At 37.7% G+C, this 27,903-nt stretch overlaps 1 protein-coding gene across 3 annotated transcripts in view; it reads left to right on the top strand.

Annotated features, from left to right (window-relative positions):
* The window catches only part of LOC137656678 (frequenin-1), a 460,083-nt gene extending 442,128 nt beyond the window's left edge, over positions 1-17,955 (top strand). For 2 of the 3 annotated variants that reach the window (XM_068390864.1, XM_068390863.1), the window contains 2 exons: positions 6,870-7,053; positions 7,351-7,489. In XM_068390864.1, the coding sequence (XP_068246965.1) occupies positions 6,870-7,037 (168 nt within the window). In that variant the 3' untranslated portion in view covers positions 7,038-7,053; positions 7,351-7,489. Of the gene's footprint in view, positions 1-6,869; positions 7,054-7,350 lie in introns of all 3 variants that reach the window. The other variant, XM_068390865.1, reaches the window with a different exon arrangement.
* The last annotated feature ends 9,948 nt before the right edge of the window (positions 17,956-27,903 follow it).

The raw sequence follows: 27,903 nt of genomic DNA, 5'->3' as shown, positions 1-27,903 counted from the left end.
TACTACTACTAGCTAAGCTACAACCCTAATTGGAAAAGCAGGATGCTATAAGCTCGAGGGCTCCAACAGAGGAAAATAGCCCAGTGAGGAAAGGAATAAGGAAATAAATAAACTTCAAGAGAAGTAATAAATAATATGAAATGTTTTAAGAACAGTAATAACATTGAAAGATATCATTTACATATGAATTATAAAAACTTGAATTAACAAGGGGAAGAGAAATTAGATAGAAAAGTTTGCCCAAGTGAACTCTCAAGCAAGAGAACTCTAAACCAATTCGGTGGAGGACCATGGTACATATGCTATGCCACTACCAAAGACTAGAGAACAATGGTTTGATTTTGGAGTGTCCTTCTAGATAAGGATACCAGTCTGTAGTACATGGCAGCTTTTAAAATGATGACATATATTGTTGGGATTTTTAGTTCAAACACGTATGACATGTATCTAATTCCTGGTGTGTATTATCATAAACCATGTTTATATTTCAGTAGCAAGAGATTTAATTTTTCTGATGAAAGAAGTTTATCATTATATCTATTCCTGTTTCAAACTTAATCAAGATAAGTACCGGAGGTAGTAGAAGACATAAAAAAAAACAGCAGGCATAATAGGAATAAATGTCTGTCTGTCCAAATGCCTCCACACATTCTATTTGTCACATAATTTTATATGTAATGTCTTGTTTCCTATTTGCTCATTATGTAGTCAAGGGGTTCCCAACCTTTTTGTTCTTCTGTACCCCGTGGCCATTATTATAGATTCATGTGTTCCCTAAAATTGAGGATGGAAAAGATAAAAAGAAATTATATTGATATAATCTCAGATCCAAAGTACTCCCTTTAGAGTAAAAATGTACCAGTAGGGGTACATGTATCCTCAGGTTTGGAATCCCTGATCTAGGCCATTATATCATACTTGAAACATACAACACACACACACATACACACAAACATGCACATGCCATTGGTTATCTATTACAACGAAGCATGAATCAGTACCTGAATAATTCATTGCCTACTTTTTCCTATTACGTTATGAGTGAAATGACCGATTGTCTTTCTTATTTTATAGCGAGGTACCATTCCTTAACAAGAATTGACCCATAAATATTATTTTGCAGTTTCTTGAAGTTTTTATCTCTACTTTGATTGCTTGAATGATATTCGCATGGTTCTTGCATAAGTTTCCTCTTTAAATTTACTTAACCAGAATATTCAACATCCTAGACATAAGAGAGCAAAAGAAGACTTTTTTTTTACATCCAAGGACTTCCATTTAACTAGCTATACAACATACTAGACATAAAAGAACAGGAAGCGCTGTTTGTTTATATGTAAAGTCTACTATTTTACCTAAATATCCGAGACATAAGAGAGGAGCAGAAGACATTGATTTTATTGCGAAGAATCCTCGACTCGTTTAACCTCAAAGGGGAGACATGAGTTGAGTTCGATTTGAAACTCCTGTCTCTGAGACAGCAACGCCACAAAAAAACTAAACGATATTAAGAGCTTCAGATACAACCAATATAAAAAGAAAGATACACGCAGACAACGAAATGAACGCCACCAATATCTATGAGGAAGGAGATTTAAATGACGTGGTCAAGTAGGTTGGAGTACCTTCAACCCCTTCTTTATCCTTTGTCAACAACTGGAGATGAGAATTTCCATCAATACAATAATCTTTTTTCAGCAACTGTTTTCCAGTATATGAAGTAGTTTATCCACCGGGCTGACTTCGAGAAAATGGAGTGGAACTACAGCATGTAATTTTATCCTTATTATGTACCCTCTCGTGATAGGCTTTTCCTACTACAATTGTTAATATCTCCCCTTGATCAGTCCCAACTTCCGTTTCCAACAGATGGAACTGTTTCTTCTGCTTTAAAAACTTCAATGAAAATTGCTTTTCCAAAAAGTCTTCACAACGTGTCCTTTTATATCAGTTGTTTCCTTTACACCTTTCTCCAATAATCATTCCCCTTTTTGCCTATTTCCTAATTACTACTTTCTTTCATTTTCATCTCTTAACAAGAGAAAATCCTCAGCCTCCGTTGCCCAGTCTTATGTAGTGCTCCCAACCCAAATGTCTGGCCCGATCCTTTTTTTTATTTCTTTATGAATAACCTCCTTGCAAAATGGCTTGTTAGGCCAACTGCATCTACATCCAGAGGCTTTATTTAATTCTTTTCTCTTTGGGGCTTTGCGTGTGCGTGTGTTTGCTCAATCTGCAAGATTTCCTCGTGCAATGCTGTGTGTGCAATTGCGTGTGCAACTGTGTGCATTTTGCAGTATTTATTTATCCTTTGATATTTTTTGCTCTTGGTGTGTGTTTTGTCTGTTTCCTTTTAACACATTTTTATTCTGAACATAATACTAAATTCTCTAAATATCTTTATCACAGGGATGCTATAAGCATTACCATTTCGTGTTATTACTAATTATTAATTATTATTATTATTCGACTGGACACCAGAGTAAGGCTTTACAGCTGGTGTCATCCTCAATTCTCCTCCTCCAAAATTCCTTGAGCATCGTGTGTCTCTCTGTGATCAATTATTCTGACAAATGTATTGAATTTATTTCCCAGGACTATTCTAAATCTATGTAAAACCTCTTACCCCATTTCCCTGATGACTTATTATACTTCTTATGAATCTATGACTAATTTGGTATTTTTGAAAATTATTATTAACAACGATATTTTCTTCTCTTTGTAAAAGCCTTTTTAGCAGGAATACTGTACTGCTATAGTCGTCGCAAAGATTCTGGGCGAAATAGGCCCCACCCACTAACGACGTCATAACTAATCTCATTGCCTCCCACGTTGGCAGCGGCCACAATACATCCTGTTAACACGGGAGACAACACGATTGGTTATGACGTCATCAGGGGGTGGAGCTTATTTAGCCCAGTATCTTATAATCTTTCAAGCTTGTCATATATTTATTTTTAAAAAATGGTTGTCATTTGTATATGTCAGTGTATTTGTGCCAATACTAATTTTTCAGCTTTTTTTTCTAAGTGTATGACAAATTTTCATGTCATTATAGAACTGTTTTACCCCTGTTCTGTTTGACTATATATATATATATATATATATATATATATATATATATATATATATATATATATATATACATATATATATATACATATATATATATATATATATATATATATATATATATATATATATATATATATATATATGTATATATATATATGTATATATATATATATATATATATATATATATATATATATATATATATATATATATATATATGTATATATATATATATATATATATATATATATATATATATATATATATATATATATATATATATATATATAAAATTATCCTTCAGCCTGAAATGAAAAATGCCAGCGATGAATGAAAAGTTGTATTGGAAACATAATTCTAATGTAATTTAGTACGAGTAAAAATTGTAAAGGTGTTCTCAATCTTCAATATGCAAGGGTCAAGATTATTTTGTATTTTCTATTGCAATTTATTTGCATAATTATTATTCCATAAACAGGAAAAAAAATAAAAACTTAAATGGAAAATATAAATTATTTTATATTATCTAATTTTGGCTTGATTGCAAATAAGAGTTTTTTTTATTATACTTTTCTTTTTAAATTTGTATTTTTTTTTTCATTAACAGCATTTTCAATATAGATATCGTTATAATTTTTCTCAGTTTATTTTGAGCAGTTAAGATAATGACAACAAATATTAGAATCCAACTTTTGAACATCAAATTCTGTGTATAGTTTTATGTTAATAAATTACTTTAAAAAGGAATTAAAAATGAAACATTACACCTAACTGAATGATGCTCCTTTGAGTGATAACTTTTCTTTTTAATCTCTACATTTAAATAAATAACGAATCTCAACTGATCAAATGTTTTTTGACCATCGTATGAATAAGCTCGAGAGAATTTTAAACATTGATAAAACATTAATTAATTTTTCATCACTTCACTTTGAGCAACCAGGGATAATATATTCCGATACTACTAAATTATAATTAGAATTTTCTTGAAGCTAAATTATTAAAATGAGATCCAAAAATAAGACTTAATATCAAAATATTTCTTGCGTTTAATCATCAAAATCATATTCGAACCTTGATAGACCACATTTCTTTTTATTGAAAATACAAATATTTATATTTTCCAAATATCTGTAAAATCTCGAAATAAATTGAGCAAAGTCTGGCAGGGCTGTGAGCATAAGCTCAAAATGAAGGCCAGGGGAAAATAGTCTCTAGGATATATTCGCTTAGTGGCCAGTTTACCTTTAGACTCTCTTAAGTTTTATATATATATATATATATATATATATATATATATATATATATATATATATATATATATATATATATATATATATATATATATATATATATATATATATATATATATATATAGCTGGAGTGAGCCTTGTGAAAATCCGCAATAGGCTCTTTTTTTTACAATGACATGAATTTGCCATAGACAACTTTTATAGCTGTTATATTATTATATCATACGAATTTATAAGCTCATGCACCAATGCCTGCTGGTCCAGTGTGTTTATTTTCTAATTTCATGCGTCACATTTTTTGCATCTTTTTATATATAGTATATTTATGCTCATTAACATATCTAAATTTGCACAATTTGGTCTCCCATTTCCTAATCTGCTCATACTACCTGCAAACACATCTGTCAAATTGTGTTTCATTGTTCCCTATCTACTTCTATGTTTATCTGCCTGTCTTGTCTGTCTGTCTGTCTGTCTGTCCATCCATACACACACACACACATATATATATAAATATATATATATATATATATATATATATATATATATATATATATATATATATATATATATATATATATATATATATATATATATATTGCACACATGATAATTCCAACGCAAACACTCTTGATTTTCATTTATCCAAATATTCCACAAATATCTTTTAATGTTCCAAGAGAAAATTGATTTTATGATAAGAATTTCTTGCCTAGCAAGGATTTAACCCTTAACCATATGCAGAGTTCAAATTGAAGTGACAGTCAACCACTTTAACCATTAGTGTATATATATATGCATATATATATATATATATATATATATATATATACATAAATATAATATATATATATATATATATATATATATATATATATATATATATATATCCTGTGTTGGAGCAAATGCAATACTAATTGGTATTTGTGGCTTATTTGAAAAGAAGAATATCACAGATGTTAGTGACAAAATTCTCTCTCTCTCTTATTCAATGAAATAACCCTATCCATGACACACAAACATATATATATATATATATATATATATATATATATATATATATATATATATATACATATATATATATATACATACATACATAGATTTATATATACATTCACATGTATATATACATATAAATTGTATATATATATGTGTATACATATATGTTTGTATGTACATTATATATATATATATATATATATATATATATATATATATATATATATATATATATATATATATATATACAGGCATTCCTCAGCTTCTGTGCACCTAAGTGGAAATTAAAAAGATGCTTTATTAATCTAATTAAGGAACCAAATCTATTTAATTATAATCTGAAACAATAAATACGACTCCTAAAGTTTGAAAGACCTTAATGCAGTGATTATTACAAATCCCAACAATTTATATTGTTATTATATGGTAACCAATTATCATAAGACTAGTTTTTCTTCAACTGTAAACGTTACCGATAAATATTCTATCTTATATTCATACGATTGTAGAATACCTCAGACATGTTCAATTGTTATATGTGACAGTCGGCGTGTATTCTTTTCCTTTTGTAATTAGGAATCATATAGAAAATGGTACATTATTTTTGCACAGGTTAAAACAATTACATTAATTATGTCAGACTTTATGACTAGTGATCGTATTTGCCAATTTTAATTTCATTCTGTTTCCTTAAGAAGCAAATAAACGTGAACCTTCCAAAAGACCCCAAAGATGGCAATATTTTATAATCAAAGTAGAAACTGAACAAGAATGAAGTAATGATAATTTACAATGGTAGTATCATAAATCTATGCCTAACTAGGATATGTTAACTTCTTATATTGGTATATTAGTTTTCAGACATATGTCAATGCTGTGCAGTATATCAAGTGAACATTTCCATCTTTAATATAGGTGTGTATAGAACAGATGGAAAAGAAAGTAATTTAACAAATGCAATAATATACTCTATAAAATGGAAATTTGGGAAAATTGATACGACAGCTGCATAAATACACAAAACATAGAGAACACACACATGTCCAATCTGTCACAAAATCACATGTGATGAATCTTCTGGTAGAAAAATCACAGGGAACATGAAAAAGAAGAGACCAGATGGCAAGTGCTTTCATTAATCAGGTATATGTAGACACCATCAAGGTACGATGTACATGAAAGCTCTTGATACCTATTTTTTTTTTTCATGCTTTCAGGGATTTTATAGTAATGTATATGTAACATTCTTTCTAGTCTGACAACATATTCTAACTTTGAAAGATTCCTTGACTGCTTTATACTTTCCAAAACTATGATGTGTGCAATACTACCACCCCCAACTCCGGTGGATAATCCTCTAGCACCTCCTCAACCCCTTCATTCATATGATTCCTTTTACATTCCATCATTATTTCGATGTCAACTTTAATTTCTGTCATTTAAAAAAGCTTTGATGTTTGTACCCTCTAATCTTCCTCCGGCTCGAAAGTCTGTTTTCTCAATCTCTTGTCCTTTTTTTTCTCTCTCCTTCTCACTCAGGGCCAGGCACCAGAAGCCGAGGATGAGAATACACCACAAAAGAGGGTGGATAAAATCTTCTCTCAGATGGACAAGAACAACGATGAAAAGCTCACCTTGGATGAATTCAAGGAGGGTTCGAAGGCCGATCCTCGAATTGTTCAAGCCCTATCGCTCGGCGACAACTAAAAGAGAAATAAGCCAAGTTCGTACATCATTCAAAAAAAGGGGGAAAAATTTGAATTTCTCGGGGATTGAAATTTGGGGTTTTCTCCAAACACTCACATACACACCTTTCTAAATTTACTCTTTTATTTTATTCCTTCATTTATGCGTTGTTGTCGACTTCTAGGGAAATTAGATCTAGACAAAATTTTTCCATATAATTTGAGATGTACCATGATACTAACATTATTTTTCTTTTCTTCCCCCCTCCCACTCATCGTAATACACCAATCTGCTGATTACAACAACTACTGCATCTGTAAAAACACCTGGACAGGGCCAGGCGCCAGAAGCAGATGATGATAACGCCCCACAGAAGAGAGTTGACCAGATCTTCTCCCAGATGGACAAAAATCACGACGAGAAACTAACGCTCGAGGAGTTCAAAGAAGGGTCTAAGGCTGACCCGCGAATCGTCGAAGCGCTTTCTTTAGGAGATAACTGAGCAGCTCTACTTCTTTTTCTTCTTGTTTTTCTGTTTATACTTCTTGTTTTCCCTTTGCATTATCCATACGTCTTACTTTCCTCAACCGCCATCATCAACGGTGTAAAAAAGGAAAATGTTAACATGAAAACGGTCGTCCACTAGTATCGGTTTTGATGGCGGTGGAAGCACCAGCAACATTTATCATCATCAGTGTTTCTATCATCATCCACAACAACAGGAACTACAACAACAGCAACAAGAACAATAGCAACATCATCATCATCAATAACTATTGGACGAGGACTCTATTCCCACGTGACCTCAACGAGCTGTTCGTCCACACCACCACATGGCCCAGCGTCTCTTTCCATAGGGACGCCAGCCAAAATTTCAAGCCAGCGTCCCCACTCCTGAGATCTCAAATTACTGTTGCTATTCCAGCACCTGGAAGCATTACAGATTATATGATTTAACTAGTATCTGCAGAGAAACATCAGTTTTGGAGTTGGGTAAAAGTTTCCCATGTGTATAGATGTCACTGTATATTCCAAGCTTTTGAATCAATGTTAAAATCAGTTCATATACTATATAATGACAAGATAGTGTAGTGCTAATAACGACAATTACGGCAGTACCAGTGAGCAAACATGATACTAAAAGGTAGTAAAGAGACTGGACTGTATTCCTGTCCATGTGGTTTGACCCAAAACTGATGTTTGAAGCAAAATCTTAATCTGGCAGGTTCTCCGCTTTCCTCGACTTCACATTTCAACTATTAAGTCTCAATTTTGCAATGAATGTCTCGATTTATGACTCAACTACTGAGAGTTTTTGGAAAGCCAAGATCCATGTCATGACTCCTGTAACATTATATAGTTCTTGGATTCTTCTAAGCTAAAGAAATAAGCTCACCAAGTCGAAGTTTCAAATTTTATGGCACTTTTGAGTAATATTCTTAAATAGCTTTTCTATATGTAATTTTTCCTGGTTCTTTTTCTATGAACATCGTAAGATTCAGAATCTTTACACACAAATAAATCACAAAGTTTTAAGGTGGAAAAAGCCACATTATCAAATAAAGAAAAGAGATTTGCTCCAGTCAGTTGGCATGAAAGCCAAAGATGTTCATTTTACGGGTTGTACAATAGTACACATTCATTGGAGATTTCACCCCTTTGTCTAGTTTTGTATCAAATTTTATCTAAGTGTCGTTTGCATCCACTTTTCTCTGATGAATTCACCTGTCCCAGTCACGTTCAGGATAAGTTCATTTGCATACATGAATGAAAATAAATACAATTAAGTCATTACTAGAAGTTATACCGCTAGTCTTAAATCTCACAGCGACAGGAAGTAGCATCCACTACCGAAACAAACTTTTGAAAATTACTCAAAAAAACATGAAATAAACTTTTGAAAATTACTCTAAAAATATAATTGATTATAGTTACGTTTACGAGGACTCCTCATTCAAAAACAAAAACAAGCGCACCCCCTTTACTCTTGAGCGGTAAGAGAAGAGTCGTCCTGTCTTCGTTGCAAAAACATATTGAGAAAGAGAGAGAGCGGACATTGCGTGTGTGTTGACAAGTATGATCGAGAATGTGTGCAAAAAACTGCGTGCAAAAAACTCTGCGGGCATGAAAAATTCTGCTACCCATCCACACACGCACATATTTGGAAAGCATGAGTGAATTTTTTAATAAATGAAATATACAGCCATATATATGACAAAAAAAGCCACAGAATCAAAAATTATTGCAGGTAAGAAAAATAGTTATGAAAAATGTTCTACCCTGATTATCAGCTGTGAGGAAGTCTTAGGCTTGGAAGATTTGGGACCTACATCACCCACATATTCCAATGGCAATAGCCAAAGAATTCTGAATCATGAAATTCTTAAATAGATACGTCTGGTAAACACTTGCTCATAATTACAAGATTAATATGAAGGAGGATAAAGTATATTTTTTTTTTTACCCGTTTAAGAAGACACTGCCTGACAGAAGCACAATTCCAATTGGTGGACTTTGTTCTTTTGGATTTAAAATACTATCAAATCTGTTGTTAGTATAATTGAGTTCCTGAATTGCAGTCATAATAGGGAGATTTTTTTCAAGGTTTTGGCATATTTTCATTCCAAAATCATTAAAACATGCTTTACTGCCATTCGTCCTCCTCAAGTCTTAATCAGTCCATCTCTAAAGACTTCTCACTGTAGACTAATGCTTTGTTCTCTGGCAGTTTTGAACTGCAAGCTACAAGTCATACTGCCAAAACTCCCGCGTTAAATTGAATGAATTTCGGGATGTACAAGATGTTTCATATGACCCGCAACACATTTCCAAGAATATTGGTGAAGAAAACACCAGACTTACAGCACAGACGATGGGAAACTAACCAGTTGGGTTGACAGGAGATTTGAGACACTTTTAACAAGCAGATTTCTCCCACACAGTAAAAGATTGAATCTCTCATGACTCCAAAACATAACCACCACAAATAAACTTTTGCAATGACGCATGACAATGACTCCAAGCATGATCTAGATAGGATTCATTTCCTTCTCAAATTTGCAAAATTGAAACAAGCTTTTGGAAACTCGAAAAGATGGTAAGATAAAATTGACTACTGGGCCAACTGTGTGAAGTCAGTAGGATTTTAAAATGTTAAAATTTTCCATGAATAAAAATTATTTAAATCAAAAGTGACGATTGTCAATCAAATGGTGGAATCACTTGTTCACGTATCATCAATTTCCAGCATCAACTTACATTGTATTTGCATATTTTCCATTTTCTTTTGCACGTAAGCATTTAAGGCTTTGCAAATCAGACTGACTCCATTGTGGTATCCACTTTCTTCAATATCTGGATTTAGAGAGCTTTTTCGTTTCCTATTTTTTCTTTTCGTTTTTTTATCATAAAAGCAGTAAAGTTTATATACCACAGTGTTAGTAGTCCGATGTCCGTTCTAAAGACGTTGGTTGTATTTTAGCACCCATCCTGAGAGCTAAACATTTTATGAATATACAGTAACTGTGCCATCTGCAATTACATACCCCTTTTCATTTGAGTCTAAAAACCCCTCCACACTAGGGGTAAATGCAAGGCGGGCACTCTGATTTGCCCGTAATTCTCTCGCTTTGAAACAGTGTTACCAGATCAAACAGTTCAAGCCAGGCAGTAGGTATGGGGAGGCAAATGTATGATTTGCGCCAGACGCCAAGCAGAGGGCAGTCAAGAATTGACAAACAACGTGGTCCCTACTAAGATGCTAATTCAGTGCCTCAACAACGGGAACAGGCACTTCGGTGGTTTGGCCGTCCTGTTTTATGCTGTCATCTACACTCGTGATCGCCTACCATACAACAAAATTGGTGACAGTGACTGCCCGCCGTGCACTTGCCCCTCGTGTGGAAGGGGCTTAGGAGTAATGTTTTTTATTCTTTCCACATAGCGAAATTTATTTTCTTCTCAGGGGTAGTGCTAAAGTACACCTTCCAGATGCTTAATTATAAACAATTAAGATAATGGTGATTATGATTAAAAGGGAGACCACTGGTGTGATATGAGGAATTGATATTAAATCAACACAGAAGGAAGCCAATTTATGTTCCTAATTTTAAAGATCTAACAGAATTTGAACAACCTTATCTATACCTTACATGCCGGGCTGCTACTTGACGAAAATAGGCCAGTTCATTATTTATGTATATTCCATAATTCATAACAAGCCATAATTGCTTTTTCTTATAAAATACAGCATTAAAGAAAATAAGGAAATTTATTCGAATTAAATTTTCTTAGAATAAAATTTTATCAAATTGTGAAACGCTAAGTTAGCTTACACTACAATTCAATCTTTACTTGAGCTTTTAAAAATGTCAATGCCTGATACATTAAATTCCCTTGATTGACAAATGAGATTTATCGGAACACTAGGTGAAAATAAAAATTCAGCTGAGACTCATCGAGACTCAGGGCTACTCGGCATTTAGGGGTTAAAGCATAATACTAAATTCGAGACGAATAACTCTCTCATTGGTTGCAATTCAGTGTTCTAAATTATTCAAATCTTTGCCATTGGTTACAACCAAATTCACTGCTCTAAATTCTTCGATTTTAAATCAATTTGAAAGGAATACTTCACCAAATTCTTCTTTAATATATATTTGTTAAACCTGGCTGAACTTTAAATTTCTAATCTTTCCCCAGTAAAGATATTCCTTCTAATCACTCCATTGATCAGTGAAGTAGCCCTGTCATAAACTATGGTAATGATTTATAAATATATATATATATATATACATATAAATATAAAATGCATTATTTCCTCCACCGTTTTTATTGTTATGATTAATATTATGCTGTGAAGTGCCCCCCGCCAGCAACTTGTGATAAAATACTCGCATGCGTTAAAGGCTTAAATAAACCCTTTGCAAATGGTTTCTCTCTCTCTCTCTCTCTCTCTCTCTCTCTCTCTCTCTCTCTCTCTCTCTCTCTCTCTCTCTCTCTCTCTCTCTCTCGACCCCATCTTTTGAAATGTAAAGTTTAGCAATTGATTGAACCCACTTTGAGCAAGCTTAACCATTTAAAAGGGAAACTGATGAAATTTAAGCACAAAATGTTAATTTAATCTATGACAATCGCCCAAAAGGTTTTGATGTCTGAAGTCTTGTATTTTCTATTTTTAGGTTATTTCGAAAATTTAAAGGAAGTTTGGTGTTTCAGTTTCTTAAGTAAATCATTACATTTTTACTGAATGTCTTCTGCAAGTTGTGATACATTTGCAAAATTTAGAAAAAGTTCACTAATCTGCTCTTACAAATCCTTAAGTCTTTTGACGTAAATCAAATTTTGTATAAATATTTCTAAATATAATTTTTAAGTTGATATTTAAATAAGCTTCTAAGTTGAATTCCTACTTCGTAATTATCTTAAATCTTAACCAAATATGATTTCAGTTCAAGATCAGATTTTGAAAAAAGCGGTTTCAATCCTATCATTATCTATTCTTATTTTGTATTGGATAAATGTTCGCTTTCCAGTTTTCTTTAAAGTACAATTAACGGTTGATAAAAAAAAAACTATGTATAATCAAAACCAAATTAACTCATTAAAAATGTAATGAAATTGCATCATTCTTAAACAATATCTTTTATAGTTTCGTCTTCTCAATTACAAAATTGGCTACAAGAACTGAAACCTATACTGAAACGAAGATATATCTGGGTTGCAGAAGTTGTGAGTAAAGGCGAATTAATCTTTCTGAGTGATCACACGTTCTCGTTTCACATTTTTAAAAGCATCCCACCGCTGCCACCAGATAGCCAAGCTTGTTCGAGGTATTAAAGGGAGATCTCATCTTGCAAATAAAAAAAAAAAATTAAAAAGATCAAATAATTTCGCTCTTTGCTTCTCTTATTTCTTATGTAAAGATATGTTTTTTTGGTAATATATTCATTAGCCGGAAATTTTCCTCTCACAAGTGCACGTGACTTAAAAACGTGGTAAATCGATACATAAAAATAATCCACAAATACTTCAAAAGGAAGACTCGAGCTGTAATGATCTTACACTCAATTCCAATGTTTATTAACCCTGGGCTATGGTGGAACTTTTGGGTGTTTTGGTTGGAGTACAAACTTCTATTAAGATTACTCGTTGTCTCTGGTGTTCATAGTTTGTAAAATCCACTCGAAAAGATCATAATGAAACCTTTCCTTTCATATTTGTAAGCACGTATTCATTCCCATCTGTCTAATGTCAAAAATACCACGCAGTCATTCTAGGCGGCTTTGATCTCAGCAGCTGTTCACGAGGGGGTCGTTTTAATTGCTTGTATGCCTTGTCACAGATCATTCAACAGCTCGTAGTGTTGTCTTGCGAAAGATTTAGGCCACGAAAATATATAGCCCAAATGCAATGAGGTTTCATTATATTAGGTTTCACCCAGGAGTCCAGTTAGCAATTCTTTGGATGAGTGTGTTATCATGGTAGACAAGATCATTTGTTTGACCTGACCTACTTACAGGATTGGGTAGCTTGTTCATCATAGTAGGCAAGGTCATGAGTTTGACCTGACCTTATGGGATTGGGTAGCTTGTTAATCATAGTAGGCAAGGTCATGAGTTATACCTAACCTATTTATGGGATTGGGTCACTTTGGTTCAATTCATATTCCTCCAATGATTGCTAAATAATTCATCAAATGCTTGTTTTCATGACCTTCCCTACTTCAATGATAAAATGTACTTCTAAAAAAAAAAAAAAAGAGTAAAGGTTAACTGCTGACGTAATAATTGAGTTCGTTTTATTCTGTAGAATCATCTCAAGAAGAATCATTGTAAACTAATTGGAATCTTTCAAAGTCTACTTTATATCCTGGGGAGATTATATCGCTCGAACACCTTTTGGCCTAAAAGAGAGAAACATTGCAAATGTTTATTTTGTGGCGATGCAAAGGAAAGAAAGAAGGAAATAACGAGGAAACCTGTGTGACGTCATGACCGATGATCAACATATTTGTTACGTAATGACTGTTGTTATGACATAAGTTCCTTTTAGAATCAGAGCGGATCAAAATTTATATTTTTCATACTTTTTAATGTTCTTTTTGTACTTCTCTTTTCTTTAGGCGTATTGTAGTTGAGGAATTTTGTGTTAGAAGCAGCTTCCTTGGAATACTTATGGGAACTTTAGTCATGAAAATAAAAAAAAAAAAAAAAAACATGAAAAAAAAAATGGCATAAAGTGTATATTCTTTTTGAACAATAAAACTCTAAGTATTATATACCCCCAAAATAATTTCATATTTGTTATGAACTAGGTCGATATTTGACGGGCTTTTGCATGTATATAATATAAATATATATATCGTTAAACAGAATGTCTTCAGCTCTGTTTGCATTGATTTATAAAGCATTGTGTAAAAATCATAAAAAAAAAAATTCATTACGTTTTTGTATAGGATACTCAAAACACTTTAACCCTCGTGTATTTTTTTCTTACCTTTTGCTGTTATTCAAACAGTGTTACGAGTGAGAAAATATTATTATAAGTCTTTTCTGCCTATATTCTCTCTCTCTCTCTCTCTCTCTCTCTCTCTCTCTCTCTCTCTCTCTCTCTCTCTCTCTCTCTCTCTCTCTCTGTGCTTGTTATGTTTACTGTATTACTTTCAGTGTGCATCTATCGCTTTTTCTTCCTCTTCTACTTCTCCTACTACTTCTTCAAAGACAAAGCAAAGCCTCACTGAGTCTCTGTTCATCTCTGCCCAAATCCCCAAGTCTTTAGTATTTAAGGAACTTTTTCAATATTTTCGGAATAATGTCTACTTTTTATATTCATACTTGTGCAATAATTTGTTACCAGACCTATGCACCGTGTGTTGTGAGAACTGTCGATATGTTAGCGCCCATTCCTTTTCTACCAGGAGGGATACTGTCGCTCCAGTAGCGACAATTTTTCTTTTACCAGGAGAGAAACTGTCACTTCAGTAGCTACAAGTCATCTTCTAACAGAAGGTAAATTGTTGCTCCGGTAGCGACAATTCCTCTTCTACCAGGAGGGAAGCTGTCTCTCCTGTAGCTACAATTCCTCTTCTACCAGGATAAAAAAGTATCGCGCCGGTAGCAACAATTTCTCTTTTACCAGGAGGGAAACTTTCGCTGCAGTAGCAACAATTCCTCTTCTACCAGGATGGAAACTTTCACTCCAGGAGCGATAATCTCTCTTCTACCAGGAAGGAAACTGTTGCTCCGGTAGCGACAATTCCTCTTCTGCCAGGAGCGAAACTGTCACCCCAGTGGAGACAATTTCTCTTCTACCAGGAGGGAAATTGTTGCTCCGGTGGCGACTATTCCTCTTCTACCAGGAGGGAAACTGTCACTCCAGTAGCGACAATTTTTCTTCAACCAGAAGGGAAACTGTAGCTCCGGTAGCGACAATTCCTCTTCTACCAGGAGAGTAACTGTAACTCCGGTAGGGACAATTTCTCTTCTACCTGGAGGGAAACTGTTGCTCCGGTGGCAACAATTCCTCTTCTACCAGGAGGGAAACTGTCACTCCAGTAGCGACAATTTCTCTTCTACCAGGAGGGAAACTGTCACTCCAGTAGCGACAATTTCTCTTCTACCAGGAGGGAAACTGTCACTCCAGTAGCGACAATTTCTCTTCTACCAGGAGGGAAACTGTCACTCCAGTAGCGACAATTTCTCTACTACCTGGAGGGAAACTGATGCTCAGGTAGCGACAATTCTTTTCCTACTTTGAGGGAAACTGTCGTTCTAGTAGCAACAATTCCTCTTCTACCAGGAGGGAAACTTGCTCCGGTAGCGACAATTTCTCTTCTACCAGGAGGAAAACTGTCGCTCTAGTAGCAACAATTCCTATTCTACCATGAGGGGAAACTGTCACTTCATTAGCGACAATTCTTCTTCCACCAGGAGGGAAATTGTCACTCCAGTAGCGACAATTTCTCCTCTACCAGGAGGGAAACTGTTGCTCCAGTAGCGACAAATTTTGTCCTACATGGAAGGAAACTGTCGCTCTAGTAGCAACAATTCCTCTTCTACCAAGGGGGAAACTGTTGCTCTAAAACGACAATTCCTCTTCTACCAAGAGGAAAACTGTCGCTCTAGTAGCAACACTTCCTCTTCTACCAGGAGGAAAACTGTCGCTCCAGTAGCGACAATTCTTTGCCTACTTGGAGGGAAACTGTTGCTCTAGTAGTGCTAATTCCTCTTCTACCTTGAGGGAAATTGTTGCTCTTTTTGGCATCAATTTCTTTCCTACTAGGAGGAAAACTGTCGCTCTGATAGCACCTATTCATATCCTAATAGGAAGGAAACTGTCGCTATGTTAGCGACAATTCCTCTCTTCAGGAGGGAAACTGTCGCTGTGTTAGCGTCAATTCCTCTCCATCAGAGAGGAGCTTTTGGAAGCCTCTTCATTTTCTGCTAGGGAGAGAAACACTACATGTTGTTTTTTCATTGAATCCCCAGCCTTAAGGTGTCTGCGAATTAGGCTCATTGTTCTCTGCAAGCGTCTTTGTGTAGTCTAACGAGAAGTTTTCGTGTCAGCAGCGGGAAAGTAGAGTCAATGTTTACGTTCTTTTTCAGGGCGTTAGTCCGGATAGTTACTATTCTAGCGAAAGCTTATATACAAGTAATATTAAAGAAGCATTTAAGCAGTAAATCGACAAATTACAGAGCCTATTCGGTTGATTATAGAGCTTTCTCTCTCTCCTTCTCTAACTTTTCTTCTATCTCTTGCAAGTAGCTAGAGCCTCCATTCTCCACCCCTTAAGGCTGGCCCGTCCCCTCCCCCCCTCCGTCTCTGTGTTATCAATTACCAATTACCAGACGATGCTAAACCTCCCTTAAACAACCCTACAGTTTTTTAAAAAACCGAGTAATCTAACCAAATTGCATTTAAATATCACAAAGACAAAGGTATGGAAGACAACTGTTAAATAACTGCCCGCAGTTTGAAACACGACCCCATACCAAAGGGATATAAATAAGCGTCTTGAATATTTCCCACTTTAAAATATAACTCATAATTTATACATGTAAAGTTGGTTTTTATCTTTGTATATATATATATATTGTTCAAATGCCTTTCTTTTTTATCATTCATCTACTCATTTCTCCAATCAAGAGACTTCGAGGGTCTGAAATGTAGAAGTAATAAAAGACAATTTGTAAGGAACAAATAAAGCTTATTGTAAATGTCCACTGCCCACTAACAATCCTTCACTCGTTCTTGACTGCATGTACTTATGATGGCTCGTGATGCACTTATCACTTACAAAACTTTAGAACTGGATTATGGAAGAAGGAAATTTCTGGAGGAATCGAGAATTTTTTTTTCTAAAACTTTTGTCGTTGGCCCTATTATATGTTTATTTAATAACCTCAATGCAGAGAACAAATTATAGCCAGAAAAATAAATATAAACATTAGTTTTGAAGTAAAAAAAAAAAAACTACTTTAAAGCAGAGAGGTGTAGAAATACAATAAATGCTACCAAGAGATTTCTCAGGGTTTGATGAAAACTCCTTTCTCGTTTACCTTTTCCAACGGGTGTTGAAGATCTCTCCTCAAGAGTGGCATAATTTAAAATCCTCTTCCCCCACCCTAACACGATGTCTGCTTTTGTTATTTTGCAATGTTTTCCACACGGATATATGCATTCACATGTATTCGGAGTGATGAATTGAAGAAACCTAGTAACCTTTCAAAAACAAATATGTTTTAATCTCAACGTAATCGATTTGCAAGAATTCATTGCAAATGCAACGTTAAAAAGGGTTACAAAATGGAGGTTTGGCAGTCGTTCTTGTAGTTTCTTCTTTTAAAAAACGCCACCTGTTCTAGACAGTCCAATAAACAGGTAGATTAGAAGGAAACCCCGTTGTTTATTATAATATTCATGTTGTAAAGAAATTTGTATCATTTCATCCTTATCGAGTAGTATTTAACAAGGACACAGAGTCCAGCATCTCAGACTCGCTCCGAAGCTAATCCTAGGACCTGTTCTGCAATGGTGGGGGAAAACTGGAATGAGACAGAGATGTAAAGACACGAAGCCATGTGTGAAGAGAGTCCAGCAGCTCTAACGCTCTCCGGGGCTAACCTGAGGATCTGTCCAAAAATGGGGGGAGAAATTTGGGATAAGACAGATATAGGGACACTGGGAGTCATGGGTGAAGAGAGAGCACTACATCCCAAACTCTCTCCACGGCTAACCTGAGGATCTCTTCTTTACTGAGGGGAGAAAGTTGGAACGAAACAGATATATAAAGATATTGGGAGCCATGTGTGAAGAGAAAGTACTACATTTCAAACTCTCTCCAGGGCTAACCCAAAGATATGTTCTACAATGTGGGAAGAAAACTGAAAAAAGGCAGAGACATACAGACACAGAGTCACGTGTGAATAGAGAGTACCACATTTCAAAATCTCTCCAGGGCTATCCCAAGGATCTGTTCTTTAATGGGGGGGAAACTTGGAATGAGACAAAGTTATACGGACACTGGGAGCCAACATCTCAAACTCACTCCAAGGCAAACCCAGAGATCTGTTCTATGATGGGGAGAGAAAAGTGGAAGGAGACAGAGATATACACACGCTGCGAGCCATGTGTGAAGAAAAAGTATCGCATCTCAAACTATCTCGAGGGCTAACCTGTGGATCTTTTCTAGAATAGGGGGAGAAAACTGAAATGAGACAGAGATATACGGACACAGGGAGCCATGTGTGAAGAGAAAGTACCACATCTCAAACTCTCTCCAGGGCAAACTTGAGAATCTGTTCTTTAATGAGGGAAGGAAAATGGAATTAGACAGAGATACACAGACACTGGGAGCCATGTGTGAAGAGAGAGAACCAAATCACAAAATTTCTACAGATCTAAACCGAGGATTTGTTCTATAATGGGTGGGGAAAATTGGAATGACATATGTACAGACACTGGGAGCCATGTATGAAAAGAGAGTACCACATCTTAAACTCTCTCCAGGGCTTACACGAGGATCCGTTCTAAAATGGGAGGAGAAAACTGGAATGAGACAGAGATATACAAACACTGGGAGCCATGTATGAAGAGAAAATACAACATTTCAAATTCTCTCCTGGGCTAACCCAGGGTTCTCATCTCAAATAAGGAGAGAAAATTTTAATGAAACATAGATATACAGACACTGGGAACCAAGTGTGAAGAGAGAGTACAACATCTCAAAGCTCCCCAAGGCTAACCCGAGGATCTGTTCTATAATGAGGGGGGGGGGGAGAAATAGAATAAGCCATGTGTTAAGTGAGAGTACCTTATCTCAAACTCTCTCTAGGGCTGACCCGAGTATCTGTTCTATAATGGTGGGAATAAAATTGTAGTGAGACAGAAATATACACATTGGAAGCCATGTGTGAAGTGAGAGTACCATATCTCAAACTGTCCTCGGGGTTAACCCAAGTATCTGTTCTACAATGGGGGGAGAAAACTGGAATGTGACAGAGATATACAGACACAGGGAGCCATGTGTGAAGAGCGAGTACCACATCTCAAACTCTATCCAGGGGTAACCCAAGGATCTGTTTTACAATGGGGGGGGGGGAGAAAATTGGAATAAGAAAGAGATATACACAGACAGAGCCATGTGTGAAGAGAGTGTACCATATCTCAAACTCTCTCCAGAGCAAACCTGAGGATTTGTTCTATAATGGTGGGAAGAAAATTGGAATGAGACAGATATACAGACACTGGGAGCCATTTGTGAAGAGAGTACACCACATCTAAAAACTGTCTTTAGGTTTAACTCTAGGATCTAATCTACAATTGGGGGAGAAAATTGGAATGAGACAGATGTGTACACACACAGAGCTATATGTGAAGAGAGTCTAGCATCTCTAACACACTCCAAGGTTAGACTGGGAATTTGTTCTTTAATGAGGGGAGAAATTTGGAATGAGACAGAGATATACAGACACTGGAAGCCATGTGTGAAGAGAGAGTACCAATCTCTTCTACAATGAGAGGAGAAAACTGAAATGAGAAAGAGACATACAGACACTGGGAGCCATATGTGAAAAGAGAGTACCAAATCTGCAAACTCTTTCTAGCGCTAACCCGAGGATTGATTAATTGATTGATTTAAAGTTTTCAGGCATCCTGACATCTAAGGTCATTGACGCCGGGCTAACCCGAGGATCTGTTCTATGATAATGGAAGATAATTAGAATAAGACAGAGATATAAAGACACTGGGAGCCATGTGTGAAGAGAGAGTATCACATCTCAAACACTCTCTATGGGTAACTCGAGGATCTCTTCTACAATGGGGGGAGAAAATTGGAATGGGATAGAGATATAAAAACACTGGGAGCCATGTGTGGAAAGAGTAAAAAATCTCAAACCCTCTCCAAGGATAACCCGAGGATCTGTTCTAAAATGGGGGGGGGGGAGAAAATTGGAATAGGACACAGATATACAGATACTGGGAGCCATGTGTGAGGAGAGATTACCACATCTAAAATTCTCTCCAGCGCTAATCCAAGGATCTGTTCTACAATGGGGGGGGGGGGAGAAAATTGGAATCAGACAGAGATATACAGACACTGGGAGTCATGTGTGAACAGAGAGTACCACATCTAAAATTCTCTCCTGGGCTAACCCGAGGACCTGTTCTAAAATGGGGGGAAAAAATTGGAATGAGAGAGAAATAAAAGACACTGGGAGCCATGAGGGAAGAGAGCATACCACGTTTCGAACTCTCTCCAAGGCTAACCCAGGGATCTGTTCTCCAATGGAGGGGGGGGGGGGGGAAGAATGTTGGAAAGAGACAGAGATATACAGACAATGGGACCCATGTGTGAAGAGAGCACCACATTTCAAACTCTCTCCAGGGATAAACAGAGGATCTGTTCTACAAAGGGGGGGGGGGGAGAAAGTTGGAATGAGACAGAGATATAGAAACACTAGGAACCATGTGTGAAGAGAGAGTACAAAATCTCAAACTCTCTCCAAGGATAACCCGAGGAGCTGTTCTAGAATGGGAGGAGAAAATTGGAATAGGACACAGATATACAGACTCTTGGAGCCATGTGTGAAGAAAAAGTACCAAATGGCTAACTCGAGGATTTGTCCGACAATGGGGGGAGAAAATTGGAAGGAGAAAGATATACAGACACTGGGACCATGTGTGAAGAGAGATTACCACATCTCAAACTCTCTCCAGGGTTAACCTGAGGATCTCTTCTATAATGGGGGGAAGAAAATTGAAATGAGACAGATATACAGACACTGGGAGCCATGTGTGAAGACAGAATACCACATCTCAAACTCTCTCCAGGGGAAACCCTAGGAGCTATTCTACAATAGGGTGGGTGGAGAAATTGGAATGAGACAGTGATATACAGACACTTGGAGCCATGCATGAAGAGAGTACCACATCTCAAACTCTCTAGGGCTAACCCAAGGATCTGTGCTATAATGAGGGGAGTAAATTAGAATGAAACAGATATACAGACACTTGGAGCCATGTGATAAGAGAGAGTACCGCATCTCAAACTTTCTCCAGGGCTAACCTGAGGATCTCTTCTATAATGGGTGGAAGAAAATTGAAATGAGACAGATACACAGACACTTGGAGCCATGTGTGAAGAAAAAGTACCTAATGGCTAACCCAAGGATTTGTCCTACAATGGGGGGAGAAAATTGGAAGGAGAAAGATATACAGACACTGGGACCATGTGTGAAGAGAGATTACCACATCTCAAACTCTCTCCAGGGTTAACCTGAGGATCTCTTCTATAATGGGTGGAAGAAAATTGAAATGAGACAGATACACAGACACTTGGAGCCATGTGATAAGAGAGAGTACCACATCTCAAACTTTCTCCAGGGCTAACCTGAGGATCTATTCTACAATGGGGGGAAAATTGGAATGAGATTTACCTATAAAGACACTAGGAGCCATGTGGTAAGAGAGAGTACCACATCTCAAACTATCTCCAAGAATAACCACAGGATCTGTTCTACAATGAAGGATAAAATTGAAATGAGACAGAGATATACGGACAGTGGGGGCCATGCGTGAAGAGAGAATACCACATTTCAAACTCTCTCCAGCGCTGACCTGAGGATTTCTTCTACAATGAGAAGAAAAAACTGGATTGAGACAAATATACAGACACTGGGAGCCATGTGTGAAGAATGAGTACCAAATCTCCAACTCTTTCCATGGATAACCCGAGGATCTTTTCTATAATAATGGGAGAAATTGGAATGAGACAGATACACAGACACTGGAAGCCATGTGTGAAGAGAGTGTACCACATTTCAAACTCCTCAGGGCTAACCCGAGGATCTCTTATACAATGAGATGAGAAAACTGGAATGAGACAGAGATATACAGACACTGGGAGCCATGTGTGAAGAGAGAGTACCAAATCTCAAACTCTCCAAGGCTAACCCTTGGATCTTTTTTATAATGCTGGGAGAAAATTGGAATGAGACAGAGATATATAGACACTGGGAGCCATGTGTGAAGAGAAAGTACCACATCTCAAACTCTCCAGGGCTAACCCTTGGATCTGTTCTATAATGGAGAGAAAATTGGAATGAGACAGAAATATACAGACACTGGGAGCCATGTGTGAAGAGAGAGAACAAAATTTCAAACTTTCTACAGGGCTAAACCATGGATCAGTTCTACAATAGGGGGAGAAAATTAGAATAAGACAGAGTTATCCAGAAACTGGGACCCATGATTGAAGAGAGAATACCACATCTCACAACTCTCTCCAGGGCTAACTCGAGGATCTGTTATATAATGAGGGGAGGACATTGGAATAAAACAGATATATACAGACAATGGGACCATGTGTGGAGAGAAAGTACCATATCTTAAACTCTTTCCAAGGCTAACCTAAGGATCTGTTCTAAAATGGGGGGAGAAAATTGGAATGAGACAGATACAAAGACACTGGGAGCCATGAGGGAAGAGAGCATACCACGGTTCGAACTCTCTCCAAGGCTAACCCACGGATCTGTTCTCCAATGGAGGGGGGGAAAGAAAGTTGGAAAGAGACAGATGTACAGACAATGGGACAAATGTGTGAAGAGAGAGTACCACATCTCAAACTCTCTCCAGAGCTAACCCAAGGATCTGTTCTAAAATGAGGGAAGAAAATTGGAATGAGTGTACCAACCGTGTGTCACACAATTGTACATAATTCCTTTTGTATATATCATGCTTGTATCTTCGCTCTTCCCTCGCACTGAAACGAACATGAAAATTCATGTCTGGTTTTTGCTCTGTAACATTGTCTGTTTCTCGAACATGTTATGGCCTGTTGCCTTGAGGTTTTGTATATAAAGGAGAGTGTTCCTTAATAAACAACTCAGTTGATTGCATCCTGCCTTTGAGTTCACAACCCTCTCTCGCTCCGTCACATTGGTGACCCCGGAGTGACTCGCTCCTCCCGCCTCCCCATCCCCCCTCCACCTCTCACCGTTACTATGACGCCGTCAACGCATACCTTCTGCAGCAGTACTTACCGTCGCCAGCCGCCCATATAGCAACGCCTTTTCAGCTCTCTCAACAACCGTTGGGGGACCAAAGGGCTTCGCTCACCCTCGGGAAAATGACCAGTATTACTCGCCTGCAACCTGCCGCACACGGCTCTCCTCGTGAGGTGAACCTAGTTCGTGCCCTTATGGACAGCCACTTCAAAACCTCCATCAACGCCTCCACTCGTGACGAAGAGGACACCTATTCAACTTCAACCGAAGCTGACGTGAATGCCGTAGGACACGCCTATGAATGCCGTAGGACACACGCCTATGAATGCCGTAGGCCTATGAATGCCGTAGGACACACGCCTATGAATGCCGTAGGACACACTCGCCTATGAATGCCGTAGGACACGCCTATGAATGCTGTAGGACACACACGCCTATGAATGCCGTAGGACACACTCGCCTACCCCGTGACGAGCCGGAGCGGCAACACAGCCAACCATCATCCACCACTCGCTCGCACCCCAACCAACAACTTCTACAGCCACTCACTGCCGCTAATCGGCGCAGTTTTTACTACTACCTCTCCAGATTCAGGGCACCTATTTAACATGTTCAGCATGTCATTTTTTGAGGGGGAGCCATGTACCAACCGTGTGTCACACAATTGTACATAATTCCTTTTGTATATATTATGCTTGTATCTTCGCTCTTCCCTCGCACTGAAACGAACATGAAAATTCCTGTCTGGTTTTTGCTCTGTAACATTGTCTGTTTCTCGAACATGTTATGGCCTGTTGCCTTGAGGTTTTGTATATAAAGGAGAGTGTTCCTTAATAAACAACTCAGTTGATTGCATCCTGCCTTTGAGTTCACAACCCTCTCTCGCTCCGTCACATGAGACAGATATAAAGGCACAGGGAGCCCTTTGTGAAGAGAGAGTACCACATCTCAAAATCTCTCACGGGCTAAACAGAGGATCTGTTCTACAAAGGGGGGGGGGGGGGTTGGGAAAGTTGGAATGAGACAGAGATATAAAAACACTGGGAGCCAGGTGTGAAGAGAGAGTACCACATCTCAAACTCTCTCCAAGACTAACCCAAGGATCTGTTCAACAATGGAGGGGGGAGGGAGAAAGTTGGAATGAGACAGAGATATACAGACACTGGGAGCCAGGTTCAAAGAGAATGTACCACCTCTCAAACTCTCTCCAGGGCTAACCCGAGGATCTGTTCTACGATGGTGGGGGGCAGAAAGTTTGAATGAGACAGAGATATACAAAAACTGGAAGCCATGTGTGAAGAGAGAGTACCACATCTCAAACTCTCTCCAGGACTCAACAGAGGATCTGTTCTACAATTGAAGGGGGAAGAAAGTTGGAATGAGACAGAGATATACAGACACTGGAAGCCATGTGTGAAGAGAGAGTACCAGTCTCTTCTACAATGAGAGGAGAAAACTGAAATGAGAAAGAGATATACAGACATTGGGAGCCATATGTGAAAAGAGAGTACCAAATCTGCAAAATCTTTCTAGCGCTAACCCGAGGATCTGTTCTATAATAAGGGAAGATAATTAGAATAAGACAAAGATATAAAGACACTGAGAGCCATGTGTGAAGAGAGAGTATCACATCTAACACAATCTCCAGGGCTAACCACTGAATCAGTTCTATAGTGGGGGGGAGGGAAGAAAATATGAATGAGACAGAGATACTCAGACACTGGGAGCCACATGTGAAGAGAAAGTACCACATCTCAAACTCTCTCCAGGGGTAACTCGAGGATCTATTCTTTAATGGGGGGAGAAAATTGGAATGGGATAGAGATATAAAAACACTGGGAGCCATGTTTGAAAAGAGTAAAAAATCTCAAACCATCTCCAAGGATAACCCGAGGATCTGTTCTAAAATGGGGGGAAAAATTGGAATAGGACACAGATATACAGACACTGGGAGCCATGTGTGAAGAGAGATTACCACATCTAAAATTCTCTCCAGCGCTAATCCAAGGATCTGTTCTACAATGGGGGGGGGGGAGAAAATTGGAATCAGTAAGAGATATACAGACACTGGGAGTCATGTGTGAACAGAGAGTACCACATCTCAAACTCTCTCCTGGGCTAACCCGAGGATCTGTTCTAAAATAGGGGGAGAAAATTGGAATGAGAGAGCTACAAAGACACTGGGAGCCATGAGAGAATAGAGCATACCACGTTTCGAACTCTCACCAAGGCTAACCCAGGGATCTGTTCTCCAATGGAGGGGGGGAAAGAAAGTTGGAAAGAGACAGATGTACAGACAATGGGACCCATGTGTGAAGAGAGAGTACCACATCTCAAACTCTCTCCAAAGCTAACCCAAGGATCTGTTCTAAATCGAGGGAAGAAAATTAGAATGAGACAGATATAAAGGCACTGGGAGCCATTTGTGAAGAGTGAGTACCACATCTCAAACTCTCTCACGGGCTAAACAGAGGATCTGTTCTACAATGGGGGGTGAGAAAGTTGGAATGAGACAAAGATATAAAAACACAGGGAGCCAAGTGTGAAGAGAGAGTACCACATCCCAAACTCTCTCCAGGGCTAACCCGAGAATCTGTTCTACAATGGAGGGGGCGGAGAGAAAGTTGGAATGAGACAGAGATATACAGACACTGAGAGCCAGATTTGAAGAGAGAGTACCACATTTCAAACTCTCTCCAGGGATAAACAGAGGATCCGTTCTACTATGGAAGGGGGAAAGAAAGTTGGAATGAGACAGAGATATACAGACACTGGGAGCCAGGTTTGAAAAGAATGTACCACATCTCAAACTCGCCCCAGGGCTAACCCGAGGATCTGTTCTACAATGGGGGGGGGGGGGGGGAGAAAGTTGGAATGAGACGGAGATATACAGACACTGGGAGCCAGATTTGAAGAGAGAGTACCACATTTCAAACTCTCTCCAGGGATAAACAGAGGATTCGTTCTACAATGGAAGGGGGAAAGAAAGTTGGAATGAGACAGAGATATACAGACACTGGGAGCCAGGTTTGAAAAGAATGTACCACATCTCAAACTCGCTCCAGGGCTAACCCGAGGATCTGTTCTACAATGGGGGGAGGGAGAAAGTTGGAATGAGACGGAGATATAAAAACACTGGGAGCCATGTGTGATGAGAGAGTACAAAATCTCAAACTCTCTCCAAGGATACCCCGAGGATCTGTTCTAAAATGGGAGGAGAAAATTGGAATAGGACACAGATATACAGACACTTGGAGCCATGTATGAAGAAAAAGTACCTAATGGCTAACCCAAGGATTTGTCCTACAATGGGGGGAGAAAATTGGAAGGAGAAAGATATACAGACACTGGGACCATGTGTGAAGAGAGATTACCACATCTCAAACTCTCTCCAGGGTTAACCTGAGGATCTCTTCTATAATGGGTGGAAGAAAATTGAAATGAGACAGATACACAGACACTTGGAGCCATGTGATAAGAGAGAGTACCACATCTCAAACTTTCTCCAGGGCTAACCTGAGGATCTATTCTACAATGGGGGGAAAATTGGAATGAGATTTACCTATAAAGACACTAGGAGCCATGTGGTAAGAGAGAGTACCACATCTCAAACTATCTCCAAGAATAACCACAGGATCTGTTCTACAATGAAGGATAAAATTGAAATGAGACAGAGATATACGGACAGTGGGGGCCATGCGTGAAGAGAGAATACCACATTTCAAACTCTCTCCAGCGCTGACCTGAGGATTTCTTCTACAATGAGAAGAAAAAACTGGATTGAGACAAATATACAGACACTGGGAGCCATGTGTGAAGAATGAGTACCAAATCTCCAACTCTTTCCATGGATAACCCGAGGATCTTTTCTATAATAATGGGAGAAATTGGAATGAGACAGATACACAGACACTGGAAGCCATGTGTGAAGAGAGTGTACCACATTTCTAACTCCTCAGGGCTAACCCGAGGATCTCTTATACAATGAGATGAGAAAACTGGAATGAGACAGAGATATATAGACACTGGGAGCCATGTGTGAAGAGAGAGAACCAAATCTCAAACCTTCCAGGGCTAACCCTTGGATCTGTTCTATAATGCTGGGAAAAAATTGGAATGAGACAGAGATACATAGACACTGAGAGCCATGTGTGAAGAGAAAGTACCACATCTCAAACTCTCCAGGGCTAACCCTTGGATCTGTTCTATAATGGAGAGAAAATTGGAATGAGACAGAAATATATAGACACTGGGAGCCATGTGTGAAAAACGAGAACCAAATTTCAAACTTTCTACAGGGCTAAACCATGGATCAGTTCTACAATAGGGGGAGAAAATTAGAATAAGACAGTTATCCAGAAACTGGGACCCATGATTGA

The sequence above is a fragment of the Palaemon carinicauda genome, chromosome 17 (genome assembly GCF_036898095.1).
Source record: "Palaemon carinicauda isolate YSFRI2023 chromosome 17, ASM3689809v2, whole genome shotgun sequence".
In the NCBI taxonomy this organism is placed as follows: Eukaryota; Metazoa; Arthropoda; class Malacostraca; order Decapoda; family Palaemonidae; genus Palaemon; species Palaemon carinicauda.
Note: the sequence above shows the minus strand (reverse complement) of the source record. Positions and strands in the feature narration are given on the sequence as shown.